An 18,567-nucleotide genomic window follows, 5' to 3' on the forward strand; every position below is an offset into this window, starting at 1 on the left:
TCATTTTCTATTTTGGCACATCCTAAATTGGGAAGTAATTAACTTCCAGAGGAGACATTGGGTGAATTTAAAACAGCGACCTCTGTCTTAGGCATTCTGTCACTTTGTGCTCAACTCCTTATCATTACCTAACAGGTTGGGTATTTTTTTTTGGGGGGGGGGGGGGGGGAAGAGAAGGAGTGGGGGGTGGAGGTGGGGTTTTTTATTGTTTTTTTTTTGTTGTTGTTGTTGTCGTTTTGTCATTTTGCTGTTTCTTTTTTATTTTTTTTTATTATTTTAGAAGGTGGTTATGTACTTTAAAGGTTGAGCAAGCTAGATCTGAAAGAACACCCTAGTTTAAGCCATAGTTTCAAAGACTGAGATTCATAAAATGCAGTGAAGTCCTCCATTTCAGTGCTTTTTATTTCAACAAATACCTGGCTGCCAGCTGGGACAAGATGCACTGAAATGCCACATGAGGAAGGCCTTATGGAACTGAGGGACACAAGATGGACAAGTGCTACCTGTCTCAGAAAGAATTCTAGCTTTAAAGACACTTCCTACACAATGGTTGATCTAAGATGTTAGGTAAACATTCTGGATCCTTCAATTAAAGCAAGAGCTGTACGATGATTTGCCAACTTAAGCATGTAAAGTCTTCTGCCTTTAGGAGGCATCAGGAAAAACAGACAGGCTTATGTCATTAATTGTGCAGTTCTATTCCAGGTTAAAAACCAAAGATTTTCAGCAGATACAATAGATCTTCAATCCAGAATGCAGGAGTATTAAAGTGAAAACATAATACTTGTCATTTTTACTTATGTAGTTCCACCCTTGCTCCAACGCTTTACTGAAAAAAATAATCTAGATATTATCAAAAGTAAAATAAACAAACAAGAACATTGACTTCTGTTGAAAAAAAATCAGAAGAGGTAAAAAGGTAGTTGTCATTCTCACTTAAGTTTCACAGAACTTGTAACAACAAAGTCTAGGAATAAGATAGTAACTTCTACTGACTAGTAAAGTCAGTTTGCCAGAGAACGCCTGGACACAACTGAAGCAACACAGTTGCTCTTAGGCTGATCTGCATAGCTACACAGGCGAGAAAGGCAAAGCATTTGCTGGAGTACATGTGTTTGATGAAGCCTCGAAAGCACTGTATCCTCTGGGACCAATCCCTTCTCCAGCTCAAAGTTATCTGATCTATTTGCTTCATTTGCTAAAAAAACCCAAGTAATGTTTATGCACTGATGTCCTGGAAGCAAACTGCTTTTCCTAAATATTCTTTATCTATCTACACAATACATTTAAAAGCACAATGACAGATAGCAAACCTCTTGATAACATTTTTCTGGACAGTTTATCACTCGATTTTTCCTTTTCCGTTTCATCTTTTGCAGGCTTTTCTTCTTTTTCAAAAGACTGTGACAGCTGGATCTGAATTTTCTCCTATCAAAAGTAAAAATCAGTCATCACAGAAATCATTTCAAACAATACCCACAGGAGAACTGTTTTATACTATATTAGGTGCAAAATAAAGAAGTAACAAGGAAAATAATTGCTTTCATATTCTTTCTGATCCCACATGTAGTTTACATGACCATGAAATGAAATTATTCATCAGCAAATCAAAAACTGTAGAGGAGACATAGAAAGTACCATAGACATTTTAGAATTTACACATGTTTCCAGACCATGAATGCTGTATCAAAATGAATCCGAAGTATCTTATTTGATACACATAAGAAAATATTTCAGTTTTGCAGATGTATAGATCTTATACAGTTTCTAAATTTTTAAGTAATGCATCATCCATGATGCTTCCGCCCCACCCCCAATTCTTCACAGTTCTCCACTATAAAAGCTCATTTCAAATTTCAATTTGGTTTATACCAAGAGGCAAAAAAATAAAACAAATGTTTCAGTCTAAGACAGACTTGCATTCCCAGATCCACAAAAGAGGGAAATATTTACAGTACAATAGTACAAGGCAAAGTTTGCAAACCTTACTGTCATCAAGGCTTAGATTCTTAACTTCCTCTGTATTTTAATAGAGTAGCTTTGTGTGTAATCATCTTAAAATCCATGTTTTATAAAAGTAGGTGAACTGTCATAAAACCCGTTTCCCAAATACAGAAAAAAAAATAGCTTCCCTTTGAAATCATAGTGACATAATGGTCCCCTAAATGGTGGAAGACTAATTGTTTTTCATGCCTCTTTACTCTCTAACAAGATTGTCAGTGAAGGATTAACATATTCCAGACAGCAAACACAGAGGAGGCAGAGGGAAACGGAGACACCATGTGTCTGAATGCCATTCCTTCTCCTGTAGTCAAAGTCCTGTAAGAGCGAGACTACCCCGCTACCTTTTATCTTGAACTCCCTCAAATGTCAATTTTGCTCCCCCAGATGCCAACTGAGTCTATGCTGTCACCCCACCACCCAAGAACATCTGATCCTTCCCAGCCCAAAGAACCTGTCCCTCATCCACTCTTGCCTATCACTCTTCTGTCCTGCACCTAAATCCTTTCCCATCCAAGTCCTCACTCTTCCTTCCAACCCATTCTTACCCATATCCAGGGACCCGCTCTAAGCTTCGCTAGTGTGTCATTCCACAGACTTGATCTCAGTCATGTAAGCTGGCCAGAGTTAAATATAGTCAGGATTCACCAAGGCTAAAGACCGTTTCATACGCAAACACATCCTGCAGCAATGCTCCTCCCTGCCCTAGTGCGCAAAACTGCTCTCTCTCCCTTGGTCCCTTCAGGGCTGGTCAATGGGACCCCTATACTAATGAGGTTATGGTTAAAAACTAGTTTCAATATGCATTTTTGGAGTAACAGCTTTTTCAAACAAGAAAAAAAAAAAGCAGCTCATAGTTTTATCAGCTCTGTCTTTCATTATGATTTTTTCCCCCACATTAAATGTTCTAATTAAACTTATTAATTAATATACACCCTGCAAAACATCATTACAAGTGTGAAGACTTCTCAGCTTGTATGAGATTATCTATACCCAAGTCTGATAAAACCCATTACCAATCACTCATAATGAACTCTTTTGTATAATTCTTTCCTATAGTCTTGAGAATTCACTTGGCTACAAAACCTTAAGAGTCCAAAACAAATCTTTGCATTACTCACCTCATAAACCTGAATATAATTCAAATGAGCGATTTGTCACTACAAAGTGCATTACATCTACTGTTCAGCTAGTAGCTGCAAAACAGTTATTTGAAAAAGAAACAAACAAACATGGTTTATGTCTTACTAAGAAATTAATTCTGACTTGGGTCCACTAATACATTATTCTCCATTTTACAATCATACTCTACAAAACTATCACTAAATTAAGGAAGTTTTCATAGTCTGGTTTTCCTTCACTAGCAAATTGATTGACTACACACTCCAAACTCAAAGTAAAAGCATACAGCAATAGTTTAGTCAAAGGATTTCACCAAGTAATCATTTTCATACATTTTCCCCCAACGAGAGCTAAAAAAGGAATAGCCATCTGAACAGCCAGTTCTTCTACTACCATCAATTTACTTCAAAGTGTGATACAACAGAACTGTGTACCAAAGGGCACTTTCTTATGATTTCATGCTATAAAAACTGTAGCATCTAATTAAATATGACCTACTTGACTGGAAAGCTGCCGAAAAATCTTTGAACTTCTATCCCCTAAAATTCTCTTAATCGCACCCTCTTTGTAGTGGGTGTCTGCTGGCATGCTGATTTAACAGACTCCTCACTGTAACTCAGATCACCTAGCTGAAGTCCTCACTGTAGCAGAAGAAACTGTCACCACATCCTGATTAAACAAGAAATAGCCAAACAAAAAGCTAAATCCCCCAAATCAAACCCTGATAAATTCCTCCAGCTTAGAACAGTTGAAGAAAAGCCAAGAGTCAGGAAACATTACAGAATATTACTCAGAGGCCCTACATCCTGGGGTCTTGGCTCTTTACCAGCAATCTCCAAAACCAACAACAATCTGACATTACACAAGTCAGGATAAACTAACATTACAGACTCTGGTCTTTTCCTGCCACCTTTGGGCTTTTTTTATTTTGCTAAAGAACAAAAGATCAACCTTTTTCAAGTTTTATATACTTGTTACCCATAATAATACCTATCATTCGTATGAAAACAGCCCTTCCTTAAAAAGAGCTGAAATAGATCATGATTTGCTAGTGTTCGTACTTCCTACTAGAGCATACAGAATCAGAATCCCAGCACCTAATGTTTAGGCAAAGGACAGCAAGAGAATAAAGAGTCAGTGTACAAAGATAAAAGATCAACTAGATCAGTTATGTTCTTCCTCCTGCAATAAATTGGTAAGCTTGTACTTTTAATATCATCCTTTTAGTGAAGGGTCGACAGTGCTTTTAACAATTAAGGCTTAAAAAAAATTGTGAGCTCTTACCTAGCTTTCTCAGTAAGGAACAGCGTCTTTTTTTCATGTTGCAATTGCTCAAGAATAAACAAACAAGTATATCAGAAAATAAATTGAGAATTTGTCTGATCTGTCGACTCTTTCACTATAGCCTGCTAAGGAGAAGCAACCACCAGTAGCAGTCAGCAGCTGACTGGTGCTTACAGAAGAACTCTTCCATGCCATTCCCAAAGATTCTCTGGGAAAGCAAGCAAAATGGGCGAAGAAATTGCTTGTATGAGTTGTTACAGAGGGTCATGGAAGACCTGTGCCCCATAGGATGTACGCTCCAGCATCAGAACTTGTTACAAATTACTACTTCTAACTCTTCTCTTCAACATGCGTTTCTCCACTCTACAGAGAAGAATTAAATTTGTTCTTTCAATCATTTGCATAGTTATCGGGAGTCATAAGCCATTTTTTCTAGATTACCATTTCTAAAGAAAACTTGCAGCTAGATGTAATTTTGCTTCTTAATATACAATCTGGTTTATGGTATTCCTTCCGTACAAACTTAGATTATCATGATTAAATTAATTCTGTAGAACTGGCCTTTACATCTCTTCTACTACTGCAATAATTCCTTTCAAGGACCACCTTGCAGTATGCAGCTAAGGATAGATTCCCAGAGGACACAGTAACAAATCCCATCTGCAGAGAACTCTTATTATAAACGTCTGATTTTAAGCCATTAAATACATGGTGTTGTATAGTGCTGGAGGTTTTTAAAATCCTAATGTCTCATGTTTGAAATGTACTGTGGATGAACAATCCATCAAATTAGGATTATCTCTTCCTGTAATTAGATACAGTGACTGAAAAAGTTAAACCCTACCACTTCAGACTAAACAACTAAGCCTGAACTAGATCTCACAGTCAATTTTGTTAATCTTACGCAAAATATTACAATAGCCTTGTAAATAGCATTCACTTTTCTGATGTCTTTTAATCTCTTACTCTGCAGCCTATACCAGTCCAAGACTGATTTTCATCAAGTTAGTGGGCCCAGTTTCAAAATTTCTCTAGTCAGCTCTTTCAAATATTGGTAAATTAGTGAAGGACTATGAAAAATACTATTTTCACAGTTTTCCCAAGGAAAAAAAAAAAAAAAAAAAAAAAAGCAACAACCTAGATACTTTGTGGTTCAATCTTACAAAACTTTAATTAGCTTGACAAATACCTACATGAGTTCTCAACCTGCCTCCTTCCCCAAAACTGAATTACTACTCCCCCAGCAAAACCCCCGAAAAAGACAGTTTGGAAGCTTTTCAAATAACAGCAAAATAAGTCACCATGCTTTATGAGTAAGCCACTAAGGATCATTTCCGTTTTATTAGGAGTGAAAAAAGAGCAGCAAGAAAAGCATTTTGATGCCCTTCATTCATCCAGAGAACTGAAACCATAATAGTATTTTGCTCTAAAAATACAGACTAGTATGAAAATAAAGGCGGAAAAGCTAGATTTTGTTTTAAATTCTCTAAAGTACTTTTACATATTTTGTCCAGCATTCGGGACCTTCTTTAAGTGTGTTACATCATCTTAATAGATTAGTCTTCAGACATACCTCAGGCATGTGTTAATAGAATTATCAGCAATTATGACTAATACACAGGAATTCAGTTAAAATACCAGAATTTACAACTGTTTAACTTTTCTAAATGTAAAAGATGATAAATTATGCTCCATATTAATCATCATTTTTCTGTATGTGATGGCAGACAACACTTAAGCTGTTTAAGACTGCCTCAAGTGCACTGTAACTTTAGAAAGTTAAAACAACTAACAGCACCCCTCTTCCTGTTCCCCAGATGTCAGCCTCCATAGTGCAGAAAAACAAAGCAGCAAATTCTTCATCTGATATTACCACATCTATTAAAACTGCATTTAAAAAAAATTAAAATCATACGGTGTCTGCATATTTAAAAAGAGTACCCAAAAGTACCCAATAAGTTACTTCAAATTATTTCAGAAACTTCAGTAACGTGATTTTTACCTGGAGGTCCTGTGATATTTCAGCTGTGGGAGGTGGTGGATATTCTTCACATACAGCAAGGCTCCGAACTAACTTTAACTTTGTGTTTGACTAAAGGAAAGTATGTAAAATTAAAAACTATGGCTAATAAAATCTAATATAAATATACCATAAGCCGTTTTCTTTCCATTAATTTTATGTAAGACAAAATGGCTGAAAACGGCATTTTTTAAATATTTTCAATAGAATAAATTATTTCCTTTAGGAAGAAAATACCCAAGCAATTGCAGCTTTTGAAGCACAATAGAGCACATCTAATGAAAATAAATAAAATCTTTGGGAAAGTGTTTCTCTCCGTAACAATAAAAAGCCACCAAAAATATAAAGGCAAACCACAAAAGCAGACAACTAGGCAAGACAGAAATCCAACAGAATGAAACAAAGCTTCAATGCCAAAAAAATGAAACTAAAAGTACTTTTCACAAAGTAACAAAGCTTCACCAAGCATGAAGGGCTTCCTTAGCATGCCAGCACACAAGTCTACTGTACCTTCGACCTTTTTGCTGTCTGTCCAAAAGACTGCACTGGCCGCTGAATGATAGGCACAACAGAAAAGGTTTATATTAAACTTAATAGCACAATTTTATTAATGCGAAAGTCTCTAGAAGAGAAAGCTTTAACAGTTATTACTGACATGATGGTCAAATCTGTGAAAGAAACAGCAGGTGCTTTTGGCTGAAGGATTATACGCTCTCTCATTTTCACTGTGCTCGTCCTTGATTTCTCTTCATTTACCAACAATAGACATTACAGGAATTTAACAGGAAGCAAGTATTATTGTTGTTCAGTAAGATCCAAGCAGTTTACTCTCTCAGCCAGCTCCTATGTTTTAAATTCTTGTGTCCTAATTTCCCTAGCAACATGACATGCTTTTTATAAATTTTATTCCTATTCCTGAAACCTACCTGGAAAAAGAATACGAAGGAAAAAAAAAAAGCATTGCCTCTCCCAGGGGAACAGATGATGACTTATCATAAGATGGTTAAAATATATGGGTTTTTTTCTTTCATCTTAGGAGTTACAAAAGTGGATTTTAAAATGGGCTACAGGGTAATTTTTTTTTCTTTAGTTTAGTAACTTACTATGCATTAATATGTTCTTTATCCTCCCAGATCCCTTCTTCTATTGCTATTGTTTCTCTTAAAACAAGTATTATGAGAATTTTGCTACAGTATGCATGATTAAAAGGTACATTTGAGTCAACAAAAGCATTTAACAACGTCTTAACTGTATAGTTTAAACTAACTCAACCCTTTGTGACAGTTACACAGGAATATGTTATGCCACTGCAAGTACTTCTAATTTAAGTACTGGTTTCACTGTAGAGCTAAAACTGATGAATAGACAAGCCTTTAACAGAAGTGGTTTTACTGAGCCCAGGCCTAGTATTTGTAAGAAAAAAGCAACATTGGTATTATTATTTCAAATCTTGTTTAAGGAACAATACTTTCTCCTTTATGAAAGGGGCATCCTTTCAGGAGGAAACTAAATAAAAACTCCATTTGAATCCTACACGAAGGCAGCCCTCCCTGCCCGAGGCTCATAGGAGCAGAGGTCTATCAAGTGCCTTAATTTCTTAGCAGGACATAAGAACAACACCTAACCTGATGAAAAAGGTGCTAAGAAGTAGAGGCAGAACAACCAGTATTTCTCTAATTTCCCTCAAGTCCCAAATGTCTATTTTCAATGTTGCACCAGCTTAGCTGAAGAGCAGCAGAAGGGGAACTCATTTAAGTTCATTTCCCTATATAACAGGATTTTAAATAGCAGCACTGAAAACTAACTGAAGTCATCGTCAGTTTTTTAAAGGAAGCCTGGAGAGATTTAGAGCAAAGACAGTTCAAATGTTCTCATACCTGGAACAATACAGAGACTTTGAGTTTTGCTCTTACCTGCAAAATATTTTTTTTCTTTCCATCAGCTATGCTGAAAGCATATGTTGCATATTGAAAGCTGGCACTCCGCATATCCCTGGCAAAGTTTCTATTATAGCAAGCTACTAAACTTTCAAGAACTGGATTATTTCCCACCCTCATATCAATTATTCCAGGATCAGTTATCTCAGGTGGGTTCAAATCAAGTACTGTAAACTTAAAATCAAATCAGCACTGCCAATGGAATACTGAGTTCATTGTCAAAACAAGAGGCAGAAGAACCTACTATTGGGGCAATTGTTTACCTTTTGCAAAATTTTGGAAGCTTTGAAGACAGTATATAACTGAGAAGAGTCTATGGAAACAAACACCCCAGACCCACCATTTGGGGGGTGGGAAGAAGGGAGGGGAAATCTACTTAGTTATGCAGGATATAAGACATTTGAAACTAGCCAAACAGAATTTCTAATACTGTTAAACCAAAACTTTACACATAAGTTACTGCTCACTAATTAGATAAGACATACATATTTCAATTATTTTTAAGAGTGCTTTAAGAAAAAGAGAAGAGATTGTTGCTGGGAAGCAGGAAGCATATAATAATTAAATTTAATTAAGATCTGTATAAAGCACATATCTCCTCCTCAACTTAGCTCAGTAAAATCTCAGGAATCCATTGCAGTCAGAACTTAAGTATGTTTGTTCATGCCAGATAAAAAGTGAAGCAAATGCCTCCAAATTTAATCGAGATATTGAAATTGAAGTGATCTAGTATCAAATCTGAATTATTTATAAGAATGTTTAAAATTAATGTGGTTTTCGGATTTCAGTCACAATAGGACAAGTTTGATAGTACATTCGTTTAAGTGTTTTACATGTGTTGTATCTCCTCTTTCATTTTGCTTGCAGAATTAGAATTCTGTTTCCAGGTTGGAAAGACAACCCAACTGTCACTGTCAATTATGTTGTATTTTAAAGTTTTTTTTAAAAATATAGGAGTTTGCAATCTATGGGGAATAAGTTAATCAAAGCAATATAGGATATTCAGCATAGTAAACTAAGGTGTTTGAATACCATGGTTCTCAATTTCATGAGCACTTAATTTTTATGGACCAACACCAATACCAGTGGGGAGAGCTGGGGGGCCACTGTAGGAATGGGATACCCCCTTGACTGAAATGACTCAAACCTCAAAGTTATACAAGATAAGTATCATCCCACCCATCATATTAAGACTTGTTATCTAGAAACCACTGCCTTGTAAAACAATCCTTTGGTAGGCGTGGATTCCTTGCTTTCCTACATGACTAAGGATGACAAAACCTGAAATACAAGTCCCCACATCCAGCTGTAACTGTGAGGACTAAGCACCACACACTTAACAGGTAAGAAGCACTGGAATAAATATGGTACAGCTGGACTGCAGGGACAGCTAATGTGAGAAAAGGCCTATAATGTAAGGTCTGTGCCTGGAAATACAAACCCCGAATTCCCGCGATACCAACAGTAACTGCACTCACAAAACTTGATGATGATTTGGAACAGTTCCTTTTCAAGCAAAACAATGCCAATTGAGGATAACTACATTTCTACTGGAATTCCAGGACAATAGGTAGTAAATACATGTTGTAGTTGTTGACGAATATTTTCTCTCTTTTCAGGTCTACACATTTTAGTTCTATCCTAATTTCTCTGCATTTATTAAGTTTTGCTCCTACAGAGCATCTTTATGTTCCCCGCTTGTGAAAAACAATTTATAGCTACTTTAGAATGCATAATCTTTAGTGAGTGTAAATTAAACAATTTCTTTATTTGCAGCTCTCACAGGCTTGTACTGACTTGAGAAAACACTATGTTAATGAAAGCAAGATTAAAAATAAATTTATGCCCCATTTAAAGTCACTATGGGCATGACTTCAAAACAGTGTTTAAAAGCACGTATCCTAAACAATGGCATAATGAAAATTATTAGGTTTTTGTCTAAAAACAAAACAAAAAAATTAAGACGAACAACCTTTTAAGACCAACTACAAAATAAAGATGGAATTAAGATAGAGTTTACCAAATACATTCAATCATATACATCTAGGTTTTCAGAAGGCGTATTTGCCCCTTTTATTTTTTCCTAATTACCTCCACAGATCAAGTATATTAAATACAAAGTAAAGATCTGGAGCTGTTATACATTTTCCTCTATCATCACTATGCTGTCTAAACAAGTTGGATAACAGGTCAGGCACAAGATGGCAAACTTAGAAGTGGGAAAGGTTTTTGTGAGAAAGTACCATATTTCTGAAGTACTGTTTGGGCATCTCAGAGGACAGGCATGACATGACACACCTGAACAAAGAGCATTCTAAGGACATTCAGGTTTTCACCTTTCTTCTAAATTAGGTCTCAATTTTAAATCCAGTTAAGGGCTACAGTCCTAACAACCACAGATAGCTTTGTAATACTGAAGGAAAGAACAGTGTGGTCTATGGTTACAGTCTGTCCTGTATTAGTGATAGTGACAGCAATTTTCCATGACACAGTAGAGGATGACTGATGGAAAAATAGTTTCACCATTGGACACAGAGACATTTTCAACAGTTCAAAAGTAACTGAGCAGAATCCGCTCAATCATTTATCTATTAAAAAGTATTAAGTCATGTATTTTGGAGACAAAGATAGGTAAACCCCAACAAGACCAAAACAGCTGGGGAAGAGGTAAAAGGCTTCAGAGAACTCAAGCTGTGAAACAAAGAAAGAAAACAAAGGTTTGTGCTAGTATGGAGGGAAGAAACTTGTAGAGAGAAATGTCTAATTGCTAAGTAAAAAAATTAATCTAACTCCCCTAACGGACAGGGATATCTGCATAATTAGAATAAATCCAAACCAGAATTATACTCAGTTAATACATTTGCCTTGCCCGTATCATACGGTGGATGCATACAACTCCTGCATTCATGCAGCAGCCTCTATCCTTTTATGAGGCTCTTTTTTGTTGGCGGTATTTTGGTTTTACTCTCCACAGCTTGCAAGTGCGTTTCCTGATATGTAGTGATATGCAGCTTGCGCTCTCTGTCTTTTACTGCCTTGGCAATCCTAATCCCAGCAAGGACCTCGTATCTACTTATTAATGGTTATTTTTCAGTGCAGAGGTGACAATATTTAAGACTAACATTCTTCTTCCCCCCCCTTGACTCCCAGAAGGCATGGATTGTAGTAAAAGAACAAACCTCCTTTTCTGGATTATACATGAGCCAACATGAATTCTTATGGAGATTTTAAATATTTTTTTTTAAATAGTCTTCCTAACAGTGAATAAAAGGTACTATGCTATAAGATAAATCCAGGTTGTTTATTTAATTTTTTGTCAATATTTTCTGACACATTAACAGCAGTCATTATAGTGGATGAAGCATTGCCTGTCCCACTATCCAGTGACAAAGGCAACAAATTCAGACACTGTATTCTAGCTAATTCAGAATTAGTATGTTGCCTCCCACTTGTCGACCATATCCAGGTCAGATGGCAACAGTGACTAGTGAACCAAAACCTTTCTGATCACAAAAACTACCCTAGCGCTGACATGCACGTGACTTCTGCAAAAGTACTTTTCATATGAGTGCCTATTATTTCCAGTCCCATGTAAATGTTACTCGATGGTCACTTCAATGTATGACAATTCAAAAATCTTCCCTAATAATCTCTATATAAATTATACTTATATGCTGTTTAAAGAAATGGGGAGTGCTAGCCATGTATTCCAGTAAGGTTATTTTTCTCATTCACATTGTACCTCCAACAGCGTATGCTGCACCAACTAGGTTACTAATGCACAACGTTTCAAAATAATCTGGAATTTAGAGCCACAGTTACATTTCAAAATATAATCACCAGTTTCTGGAACTGTGAAGATCCAGAAACATACCTGAACTCAAACCGTGACAGGTTTGGACAGAGGAAGGGTCATAACCTGTTTCTTACTTGGCTGTAAAGAAGTCGGAAATCAAGTGATAACTGCATTCAGGTATATTATTGTAGTTTGCCAATAGGTGTGAAACCTATTAAGCAATTAGCTACTAGCTAGGAAAGCCAAACCCAAACACCTTACAATTACCCCCTCCCCCCCAACCTGATATACTCAATTAGTAAACAAAAGAACCACAAATTCCAATAAGCTTCTGATAACCTTTTGTCTAACGTTTCTCAGCAAATCCTTTGCTCTTTTCCCCACCACTACAGTAACATTTAACCTGCACTCAATGTAAAGTAGTACATCATCCAGTGTAATTTCACTAGTCAAACTATTTATTCATCCATTAGTTAAAAAATTGCTGACTACTGTACTGTTCCCAGAAGTTTTGTTTAGTATGGACAGGCCAAAATTTTTGTTTTGTATTTCAGTGTAAGACATGCTTTCAATGAAAAAGCCTCAAATATATGACATATATATATTTGCACTAGCAGCTACCACAGGACAAGTGACATTAACTTTTTCTGACTTGAATTGGTGCAAAGGGCTTACATAAGCAAGGTTTCACTTTGTAACTGACAGTCTCCTACCACTGTGGAAGTCAACATCCTCAGCCTACAAACTCAGTTTTAAGTTACACTACTCATGGAACAGCAATGTTCTGATTCTGATGGAGACTCAGGGACACAACCCTCACCATCAACACCAAATGGAGACAACAATAAGGCTGTCTCCATCAAACAGCCTCCATTACACAGTTGTTCAGTTCGTGTGTATGCTAGATAATTATTTCAGCCACCAGCAATTACTCCTGTACAAGAACAGAACCAAGCAACCAACCCCCTCACCAAACCCTACAGCCATCGACAGCACGGACAGATTCATTTCTCTAGACTAGGCCTGACTATACAGCTACACTTGTTTGCAGGAAGGCAGATTTGCCACTTGAGTCTCATAGAAGTTTCCACACTAAAATTTGTTGAATGAGAAAATGCGAATGAGCTTTTCTTCCGAGTTACTGAACTGTATGAAAATAAATAAACCTTAAATTAATTTTTAAGGCTTACTACTGGGACATTCCACTGATTAAAGAAAATACCAGCTCAGCTATAACATCTACCAGCTTTTCAGTAGTAGTTATTTCTCATACGTTACAGAAGAAGTATTTCATTTTAAGGATTTATTTTTTCCATGAAATTATCACCAGTGTCAGCCTTAATAAAGCCAGCAGATATTAAAGTGTAAAACCGTATTGTTATTACAGTGGTCTATAAGATTTCTTTGGAAGCAATTTAACATAGCAGATAGAGCTTACTTCACTCAGTGGACTACTGAATTGTTAGTCTTGAACAAAACTCCTCCCAAAAGAACCTTTTACTCAATTCTCAATAACAAGAATCTAATAAGCTACTGTTCTGTTTTTGCAACCCACAAGAGAATACTGCCATATCCCTTACCCCAATTAGGATTTTCATCTGAAGTGTTTATTATTAACCCACAGACAAAAAAAATCCTATAGAAAACAAGTTTTTGTCAAACACAAGCTTCTGTGTTTTCTCAGAAATTTACCCCATTTTCTAGATTGTGCCAGAAAATTTCAGTTCCTTTCCTTAACTCCTCACCTCCTCTAAGATAGCTACAGCTTTCAATGACCAAGCGAGCAGCTTTAGCCCAGAGTTAGCTGGTTTGTCCCACATGAGACTCGTCTCTCAGGGCTCTTGATCATAAACACTAACTGCACAACTAAACCTCAGAGGTATTAAATCTGCTGGTGTAAATTCTTAACCCATCCTTATTGGTATGTTCTTCTTTAATACAAGATATTTCCATACTATTTCCCCCTCTCTCTCTCTCTCTCTCTTGAAATTTGATGCCACAATTTCTTCATAGGTACATCTCCCACCTTGCAAAGGCCATTCATTTATATGTATCAGCTCTTCAGCGTGTGCATGAGGACTGCCTAAACTTTCCTACCTAATAACTCACGTACCAAAATTGTCAAACAGTGAAGAAAGGACGAAAAGGGAAAGTATGGGGAGCACTGGCTAACAGCCAGGACGGGATGATAGCTCACCAGCTCACTACGCCTTTGACGTAGGGAGAAAGAGGCTGGACCTTTTGCTGGTGGCTAGGGCAGGACCAAGACCTACTGGCCTCAGGGGCTCTGCTGATTTGATTCCTCTGGCACCTGGGGATTTGGATTACCTACATCCGATTACTTTAGCCTTATGCTGTACGGTTCTGCTGTAAAAGTTACACCTGAGCCACCTGTAAGCTGCACATAGCTCAAGACCCCTAGTTTGGTCACCTCTACTCAGGGCAGACATGCTGAGCTGTGCTGTAGTGCTTTGTTCGTACAAGCAACGTTTAACATTTTAGCGTTTTGATCTAACCACACTATTACTACATAGCGTATTCTTAACACTGCCCAGTCTCTGAAATTCAGTCAGGATCCAGGAACAGCAAAAGACAGCTCAAGTGCCAAATTCTTCCCTTGTTCTGCTAAAATGAAAAAACCTCAACTTCACACGTGCACTCAGGAAAACACAAAATGCAGGAAAATTGTCTGGTTCCCATGAAAATCACTCATCTATTTCATACAATTAAAAATGGCTGTCATATTTACATGAATATTAACAGACAAGTGGGACAAAGGAGGAGAGAGGAAGCAATAACCATCCTACTTGCTTCCGCAACACTAGGCAAGTTTTCCTGACTTGTACCAAAGAAACACGTAAGAGGACCATGAGGAAGGGAGAAGAACAAGACATAGACTTATTTAACGTGATATACTAGTGAAAAATAAAATGAGAAAATTCTTACCGGCATATCGTTTTTGCTATCAGGACAATTTTCATCCTTTTCCGCCTGAATCTGCTCCTGACTTCCTGATTTTATAAGGTTTTCAACTGGGTCTGGATCTTTAAATTCAGCTTCTGAACCCTTCATTGCATCAGTTTCATCTTTTACAGTAAGAATATCAGACATCCTCATTAGAAAAGGTTATTTTAAAATTCTATAAGAAATATGGAACCTTTAAGACAAAGAAAAAAATGGATCACTGAGTAATTTTAAATAATTAAAAAAAACCCTACACACCTAAACAGCTACCCAAAATAAACATGATTTTGCTGGAAAAGATATCCCTCCTCCTGTTATGATTTTTTCCCTGTCTTGTATCAGAGGGAGACTGTGATAATTTTCTTTTTAACCACTTTTATCAAGAGGTTTATAATAACAGACATCTATACAAAGAAGAACTAAGAGCTATGCCACAGGATAAGGCTTGCAGATTTTTCCTTCTGTATTTTAAAATAAACACTTGTGCATTCAGATACTACAAATCAAACTAGCTTCCAACAGAAACAAGGGAAGCTTTTCTCATTTGAAAGGACAAGAGAATTACATATAGATTTATTTTAAAAGGGTTGAAAGTAAATAGATGAATCATAATGCAACCAGCGTTCAAACATTCATAAATATCATTAAAACTTAAGTTTCCAAGTTACCATGTAACAACTGGACAAGTTCTGAATGCAGGAACTATCCTACCTTCTAAATGTAGCAAAACTAGTATTAATAAAATTAAGCACTATCTCAAAAGCATTAAAAAAACCAGAAAGAGACAGCTTTGGTAATTAGGATAACAACCACCATTATTGGTAATTATCATTTATATTAATAATAATTTATAATAACTTTAAATGCTATATAAAGATAACTCTAATAATTAAAGCTATAATAGAACCACCCCAATTTTCCTTAAGAAAGAAAACTTCTTGTCATTAATTAGCTACAGTGCAAGACGTAAAATAAAATAATTTTCCATTTCTTAAAAGAAACAAAGAATAAGTTCTGAGTGCCTGAAGTCCTTCTAGAAAACAAATAACAATCAAATAACATTACGGAAAAGTCTAAGTAAGATTCTGATTTAGTACCTGATATGTCCTACAGTGGGATTGTGGTCTTCCACAAAAATAAAATAAAATAATCCAAAGTTCCTTTTCACAGTTGTCAACCAAGATGTCAGTTGTAATGAACCATCTGGAATCTGGCAGGAGGAGTCCCATGTCCTTATCCCCAGTGTAGAGTCCTGGACAGAACTATGTTGTCTTGAATCTGCAAGAACATCCCTTTTGAATGCCTTAAAAAAAAAAAAAAATAAATAAAATAAAAATCAATCAAAGGAAATACATGGTACTTTTATTTGGAACAGGAGGAGAGGAGGAACATGATGACACTCAAAACCTTAAATAGTTATTTCAAGAAAAAATGCATAGAAGAAATCAGCATTTGTCATATCTATTCATTCTACTTTCTTTATCTAGCAGTAATAACATTTTTCATTAGACTTCCAAGACTCTTCTGTATTACAGAGTTAACAAGTATTCATAATAAAAATTTTGTTGGCATTCCTAGTGAAACTCTGTTTCTATAAACAAGCAGGTATCTTCCAGAAGAGTCTGAAAACACAGTTTGAAATAAGCAGCCCAGCAGGTGTGGAGGAGTAATAGGCCATGAAAGCTCACAAATCCCTGTTAGCATAACAGCATTTTTCCTCTCTGTCATAGTTAATAATCTACAAGCACAATACATAATCCATATTTTAGCCAACCTGAATTACAGAAGACAATTTTGAAAGTTAATTGCCCTTGAATGAGGATTTACGAATTTCTACAAAACTGACAATGTTCCATCTTCCCTCTTTTACAGATTTGCTTTTCTGAGAAATAAGTAATATCCCCACCCACAAGGAAGCATGCATCTAATAGCAAACAAGATGTAGCCTATGAACAGAGCAAAAATATCCTAAAGCAAAGAACACAAGTAACTCTTTTTGAAACCTGTGAAAGATACACTGAAATAAAATAGCTGAAGAGGATCTCTGTAGTGCCTTGCCCAAACAATTTTCTCATGACTAGCCAGCGTCTTACTAAAAAACAGTACATGTGATAATAAACATCAAGAACACCTTCTGTCACCTCAGTTGAACTACATGATAATTAGAATTGTTTCAGGAAAACAATCAAACAAGTGAAAAACATCAGAACTGTTTGAAGTGAAATAAAGAAACAAATGAGACATTTATTCCATGATTATAAACATGATTTTAATCGGTGTAGACAAAGAACCTGCACTAAACTGTTCATTTTCAAAATGAAGAGTTGCACTACATGCAGGAAGAAAGGATGGAAAGACAAGTCATGTGACTTATCTGCAACGAGTTGCATCTTAGCTGAAAGAATTTGAAACCATTTAAGCATTCTTCAGTATGAGGTCACTAGAAAGCAGGTAATATCCAAATTACAAGGTCAGGCTGTGACAACGCCCAGCCTTTTATCTGTTTTAATAATCCAATATAATAATTCAACAATAATAATTCAAGCATAACAGAAAACTAGCTAAATTTAACACTGACTTTACATGACAGAAAAGCCATATCCTGTATCAAGAGAAACCTGCAGAACTGAAGGAGGGAAGCAGGTTTTACAATGAAACAAAAGAAAGCAAATACTTTCTATTCTCTACATTCCACAACAGTATCACCAGCCTTTATTCAAATTGCTTTGTATACATGAAGATACTGCAATCTCTTGATCTCATCCTGGAAAACAACCATAAAAACAGCAGAAAGCAACACTTCAGAAGATACATGCACAAAAGGAATGAAGATTAATGTACTCCTACCCAAATAAATCCTGCAAAAGAGACTTGGGCAAGAAGAATTTTCAATTATCATTTAAACAGTGTGTAGCATCCAACACCTCTTCCCAAAGTGCTAAGTTAAATAGTTACAACCGAGGAGAACACCTCGTTGTGCTGAACTGGTCCCTCGATACGACTGAGAAGACAGAGATGGCATGAAAGAGCAGCACCACAGCCCACAGACTTCCAGGTTTCCTTGCAGGTGAAATTAAAGCCTGGCTACAATTACTTTTTTAGATCTGAAGAAACATACAGTTTGGTAAGACACATGAGATACTATAGACATTTTGACTTCATAAATCTTACTGCAAAGATGTATGGAAAAGAAAGATAAAAGATGAGCTGTGATTTGAGCCTGTAAGAGATCCTATTCACTGAATCTAATGGAGGGGAAAGGATTACAGATGAAAGAACAAATTGGAAATAAAAAGGTGCAGAAATGCAACAAAGGATATGCAGTGATGTTTGGTTGTTGAGTTCGTTTTTACGGACAAGCCAGATAGTGATTTAAGATTTATGAAGAAGCTCAGATTAACAGCCTCTACTGTAAACAAGACTTCAACAGAGATGCTGTTTGT

General features: G+C 36.3%; 1 protein-coding gene across 5 annotated transcripts in view; it reads right to left on the minus strand.

The window, feature by feature from the left end:
• The window catches only part of R3HDM1 (R3H domain containing 1), a 54,744-nt gene extending 38,431 nt beyond the window's left edge, over positions 1–16,313 (minus strand). For all 5 annotated transcript variants that reach the window (XR_014269199.1, XM_082483160.1, XM_082483161.1 and 2 more), the window contains exons 1-3: positions 16,222–16,313; positions 15,107–15,317; positions 1,314–1,428 (exon numbers count right to left, since the gene is read on the minus strand). Coding sequence is in view for 4 of the 5 variants with exons in the window: in XM_082483160.1 (XP_082339286.1) it covers positions 1,314–1,428; positions 15,107–15,277 (286 nt within the window). In the remaining variant the exon portion in view is untranslated. The remainder of the gene's footprint in view (positions 1–1,313; positions 1,429–15,106; positions 15,318–16,221) is intronic.
• Between the last annotated feature and the right edge of the window lie 2,254 nt (positions 16,314–18,567).

Source organism: Vanellus vanellus, assembly GCF_965231255.1.
Source record: "Vanellus vanellus genome assembly, chromosome: 5".
NCBI classification, from domain to species: Eukaryota; Metazoa; Chordata; class Aves; order Charadriiformes; family Charadriidae; genus Vanellus; species Vanellus vanellus.